The sequence below is a fragment of the Physeter macrocephalus genome, chromosome 21 (genome assembly GCF_002837175.3).
Source record: "Physeter macrocephalus isolate SW-GA chromosome 21, ASM283717v5, whole genome shotgun sequence".
NCBI lineage: Eukaryota > Metazoa > Chordata > Mammalia > Artiodactyla > Physeteridae > Physeter > Physeter macrocephalus.
The window spans coordinates 101,458,097-101,464,096 of NC_041234.1; the positions used below are offsets into that span (position 1 = coordinate 101,458,097).

Sequence of the window (6,000 nt, forward strand, 5' to 3'; positions counted from 1 at the left end):
TTCTATTCTAAAAAGAAACTGGGGCCTTAATAAGTGAAAATGCTATGTTAATTATGTTTGTTTGGGGCATCGATTTGTATAAAGTTTTAATAGTAAAAAAAAGCACAGCTGTGTCAGGAAGCCGAAAGTGCTGTGTCAGATGGGAGTTTTTTCGATCTATTAGGCAAGATGATTTGTTTATCGTCATGCTTTTACTCTGATCTGGGACATTTTGTATCAGCCGTTTTCTAAAATGGCCATAGGGTCTATTTACTAACACACTTTTATCATCATATAATCTGAGCGTTGATATTATATTGGTATTATGATTCTTGGCATTGTGCATAACAGCTAATATAATTAAATGCTTTAGTCATTTTTTCTGCTGTTTCAGCACTTTATGATCATTGTTAGAAATAGTGATAGGTATGTTTTGACACTGTCAGTCTGTATAGTGCAGGAAATAAGTTTTAGCACAATCGTCACATTTTCTCCATCACCAAATTACTTAACAATGGAGCAAGAAAATATTCTTCCCAAATGTTTATTATCACCAAGCTTCGTAGCACAGAGGTTTAACTTTTCCAAGAAGTTAACCAATTAACCTTACCTTTACCTTACAGTGTGTGATCCCATAATTTATGTTTGTTTTAGTGGCCTTTTTAAAGATGGTTAGACTCTTAGAGATATATAAGTTGAGAGCACATAAGACTAAAATAAGGAACTGTCTGTTTTTCTCAGGTAAAAGTTGTGGATGGAGCGAGATTTCAGAAAGTGTTTGAGGATGTTGTTTGCACCACAGTTTATTTGAAATGGTTGCTATAATGACCGGTTTTAAACTGTTAGGTAATCTTAAAGGAAGATGAGCTACGCGCATGTAAGACTGAAAAGAGGGTTCGTTTTCTTTCAGGTGAAGGTTGTGGATGAACGAAGGTACCGGAAAGTGTTTGAAGATATTGTACGCATCATGGACAGAATGGAAAATGACTTCCTTCCTTCATTAGAACTCAGCCGGAGGGAGGTGAGCAAACACACACGGCTGCCCATCTGCTGCCCATCGTGGTCGCACAGGGGAAACCATGTTACTAGGAGAAGGCAACACGGCAAAGTCATGAAGACTGTGTGAGCTGAAGGCACACTGCCTCCACTCCAGTCCCAGCACTGCCATCTAGTAGACGTGTGGCCGTGGGCGGGCGTCTTACCCTCTCAGAGCCACAGTTTCCTTTTTTGGATAAATGGGAGGTTGTGAGGATTACCCGAGTTAATACATGCAAAGCCCTTAAAACAGCGCCGGGCACAAAGTAAGCCCTCAGATGTTAGCTGCTCTTATTTAATATTTCAGAGTTGCTGGCCAATTCATATCTCAGGAACCAGGACTTGGTCATGGGATGCATGCCCTGACCCGAGGTGGGGTTATACTCTTAGGATCCCAGGAACAATCAGAGTAGCCTAGAGGAGTAGCAAGAGCTACCTGGCTCCTTCTCTGCTGTTGTGAGAGGGGACAGTGGGTAGCTGGCTCGCTTGGCGAGTGCATCCGGCAGTTAATAATGGTTAATAGTGACCTCATTCTTTATTCATATTCTCTATGGAATAATCCAACTGACTTTCTTCCCCTACTAGTGATGCATGTTTGTGTCTGTCTGTTATTCCCCAGTTTGTGTTTGAGAATGTGAAGTTTCGGCAACTACAAAAGGAGAAGTTCCAGATCAGCAACAATGGACAGGTTCCCTGCCATTTTTCTTTCATCCCTAAGCTTAATGACAGCCAGTACTGCAAGCCATGGCTTCGGGCTGAACCTTGTGAGGGCTACTTGGAGCCAAGTGAGTTTCCCCTTTACCATTGTCTCTGCTCGCGATGTACCATCCCCTCATGACTGCCATCCCTTCCCTTTGATTAACTTCTTGTTTTCTAACCATACGTCTCTCACCTTCACTGTCATTGTATTGGGGCTCCTCCCTCTTCCATGTGTCCCATCTCTCCTTCATCACTTAATGATTTTTTTAGAGGACACTTCTTCTGTTGGTTCTCATCCCCTTTTTGCTTTTCCACTGGAAGTTTCTGTTATCATGTACCATCTCTTACATTTCAGATGAGACCGTGGACATTTCCCTTGATGTGTATGTCAGCAAAGACTCTGTGACCATCCTGAACTCAGGGGAAGATAAGATTGAAGATATTCTTGTCCTTCACCTGGATCGAGGCAAAGATTACTTCTTGACCATCAGTGGAAATTACTTCCCAAGTTGTTTTGGTACATCCTTAGAGGCTTTGTGCCGAATGAAAAGACCAATCCGAGAAGTTCCTGTTACCAAACTCATAGACTTGGTAAGAGGCATCCTAAGACATGCATCTCCTTTAGATAGAATTTTCGCAGTGCTTAACTGATGTCCTCCTTCTCTCTGTGCTTCCCCTTTTGTCAGGGCTGGCAGGGGAAGTGGGGGGTAGATGGCAAGTGATAAATAAGAATAAGAGGACTTCCCTGGTGGCGCAGTGGTTGCGCGTCCGCCTGCTGATGCAGGGGAACCGGGTTCGCGCCCCGGTCTGGGAGGATCCCACGTGCCGCGGAGCGACTGGGCCCGTGAGCCTGCGCGTCCGGAGCCTGTGCTCCGCGACGGGAGAGGCCACAGCGGGGGAAGGCCCGCATACCACAAAAAAAAAAAAAAAAAAAAAAGAATAAGAATGTTACTTTAACACGCCTTTCATTGGATTAAGCCTAAAAGGAAAGAGAAGGTAATATGTAATTGGCTCTTGTCAGGAATATGAGATAATACGAAGTTCACTGAATTAGATTAAAGCCTCCCTTCTCAAAGATTTATATCTTTGAGATGTAAAGATATGCTTACTTGTTATGCTCTTCATACTTTCAAGTCATTTTTGTATAAATTAGCATGTATGTGAGGTCCAGTAATGGGGCGGGGGGTGTGGTATTATCCTCATTAAATATATGAGAAAACTGAGGCACAGAGACAATAACTTGCCCAGAGTGGAATAAATTAGTGACAAATCTGTCGCCCAGATTTTCTGACTCTCAGTCCAGAGCCCCTCACTATATCATCATATCTCATCCAAGTCAGACTCAGCTGCTTGTTGGACCCCAGGCCATAAGTGAACCTCAGAGTACCTGCCTCAGAACCCCCAGGGGTCCTTACACAAGTGCAGGCCCCTCCCCCCACTCACCTCTGGCGACGGAATCAGAATCTCAGGGTGTGAGGCCTGGGGATCTGCATTTTATCAGCATCCTGGATGATTATAATATGCACTGAAGTTTGATACAAGTTTAATGTGACTCACTCAAGAAAAGAAAGGAGGAGGATTTCTCTTTCCCGACATCAAGCTATAATATCAATGTCCTTATGGAGGAAATGCTTATTATCTTCAGGAACGTAAATTAATTTAGTAACAAGTTCATTCTGTTAAGAACCTTTCTTCTAAGTGAAAATATTGTTGGATTTGTATGCAAGCCTCTTTGGGCTATGAAAGTATACTCTTGGTCTTTTACCAAAGAAAATTAGATGGCGTGACAGCCGTATGTTATCATTACCATTAGTATTCACATTGATCCTTTTGGTCTAGCCAGAGCAGTGATTATATCATCTAGCGGGGAGGGCTAGACCAGCAGGCAGGGTGCTGGCTTGTCGGAGTGTGATCTGTTCTGTTGCCATGGAATTGTTTTAGCGATGACTCAGATGGCAGATTAAAACCCTTGAGTTCAGTCCCAGCATTCTTTCTTGGAATTATGCTTGTTTCCCTAGAGCCCTCATGACTGAGTGTATTAGCCCTGGTTGAGAGACAACCATTTTTTTTTCAGAAATTCATATCCTGACATTCTGTTATTTTTCATGATACTTATTTTTTTCTTCTACCACCAAATTCCTATCTTTTGAATGTATTATTTCACCTTTTAGAATATGTTCTAAATGAAGTTGTCTCCCTTTCTTTTTCCTACCCCTTGCCTCCATCCCAGACACCATTTCCCAGCTTTCTTTTTCTCAACTTTTATTATGAAAATGGCAAATGTGCAGAAGAATTGAAAGAACAGTACAGTGAACAACACCCACATGCCTTATACACATATACTGACATATACTTTTGTTTGCTATACCATTTGAAATTAAGTAGTGATGTGTCACTTCACCAGTGAACACTTTGGCCTGCCTCTCTTAAGAAAAAGAACAACTTCTGTATCAGCACAATGCCATTATGACACCTAAGAAAACTAGCTACTCGGTATTCAGATTTCTCCAGTTGTCCCAATAATTTCTTTCATAGCTTTTGTAAAGCCAAGATCTGATCTGGGTTCATGCAGTATATCTGGTAAGGTCTCTGCAGTCTCTTTTAGAGTAGAACAGTTCTTTCCTTTTTTCTTTAATGACTTTGCCTTTTAAGAGCCCAGGACAATTGTCCAGTCAGGGGTCTGCCATTTCCTAAATTTGTCTGATTGTTTCCTCTTGGTAATTTTTAAACCTGTCTTTCTGTACTCCCTCCTCCCGCCTTATTTCCTATAAACTGGAACTATTTGGTCAGAGTTGGCAGACACATTATACTACCCTTTATTGCAGTTGTCCCATGTTAATTAAAGTGACAAGAAGGAGACTCAACCAGCATTAAAAATGTTTATTTTATTTAAAATATTATCAAGTAATTCAACCACATTTGACCATGAATAGGAAGTAGTCAGAATCTTTAGTGGAGTTAATGGCTCTGTAGGAAGCCTTTTTTCTTCTTCTTGTGCACACATGATTCAAAGTTTTAAAAAATAGAACCCGGATCGTTTTTCATTACAAAATTGCTGAGTTCTTCTTAAGTTGTATGTGTGTGGTCACCATTTATTCTGTTAAAGCTTTTATTTTGTAGGATTTAGGGTTCTGATTCTTTTCACAGCCTGTTGCATTTAGTAAATTTCTGGATCTCATTGATGAGGAAATTATCCATATTAGTGTGGGGCAGTAAACAAGAAATCAAGATTATCTGTACCCCATTTGTAATACCTTCCCACTCTGTTTTGGCTTGATTTTGACCTTCTGAAATGCTTTCTTAGGCTTGTTTATTCATGCTTGTTCCAAGACCCAAGATGATATTTCACATCCCATGAGACAAGGCTATTAATAATGATACCTGTTGTCCTCTTTTGTATTATTTACTCTAAAATTTGAGTGAAACCAGAAATGAGTTCAGTGCCTGTGTTGACTCTCCCTGTACTGTTTTCACAAAGATTCTTGTGCCACATGCTCTTCCCCCCAAATGCAGAATAAAGTAACTGGCGTAAGTCCTTTTTATTCTTCCTGATAGTGACTTTACCGCTATTAGAATTGTTGGGATTAGCACAGGTGGCAAACAGAGGAGAATCTGTTTGTAATTATCTTTATTCTTTTCCAGAATTAAGATAGATTTTTCTGGTTTATTAATTAGCGTATTAAGTAGCATATAATCATCAATATTTATTCATTATACATTGCATGCAAAATATTATGGCGTTTATGTGGGTTCTTATAATTTAAGAAAGTTTACTTGTATGCACAATATGGCTAAATTCTAAATCGAGGTTAGTAGGGAGTTTGGTTACAGATAATCTAAACATTAACTACCTTTATTGGCTCATGTCCAGTGTGTTTAGTAAGTCAATATTTTGGAAAGTCACTTAGAATGAGAGTTGTGGAGCTTGTAATTTGTATCAACAATAGATTCCTTTCCTGTGCTGTTTACTCAAGCCCTTATATGCTATAAAAGCTTATTGATTGACCAGCTAATCTCTGTGAAAATCAATTTCAGATTCAGCCTGTTTTGGTGTGTGAAGCTGGTTAAGCAGGGTGGAAACAGTGGATAGAGAGTCTTTTTTATTAATATTTACATATGTTATTACTCTGTTTTATGTTAGTTTTTAAACTTATTATAGGGGCTTCCCTGGTGGCACAGTGGTTGCGTGTCCGCCTGCCGATGCAGGGTAACCGGGTTCTCGCCCCGGTCCGGGAGGATCCCACATGCCGCGGAGCGGCTGGGCCCGTGAGCCATGGCCGCTGAGCC

The 6,000-nt window shown here is 40.8% G+C and overlaps 1 protein-coding gene across 5 annotated transcripts in view; it reads left to right on the top strand.

Annotated features, from left to right (window-relative positions):
• The window catches only part of OCRL (OCRL inositol polyphosphate-5-phosphatase), a 58,505-nt gene that overhangs the window by 39,256 nt on the left and 13,249 nt on the right, over positions 1-6,000 (top strand). For all 5 annotated transcript variants that reach the window (XM_024128118.3, XM_055081700.1, XM_055081701.1 and 2 more), the window contains exons 16-18: positions 890-1,000; positions 1,634-1,799; positions 2,069-2,304. In XM_024128118.3, the coding sequence (XP_023983886.1) occupies positions 890-1,000; positions 1,634-1,799; positions 2,069-2,304 (513 nt within the window). The remainder of the gene's footprint in view (positions 1-889; positions 1,001-1,633; positions 1,800-2,068; positions 2,305-6,000) is intronic.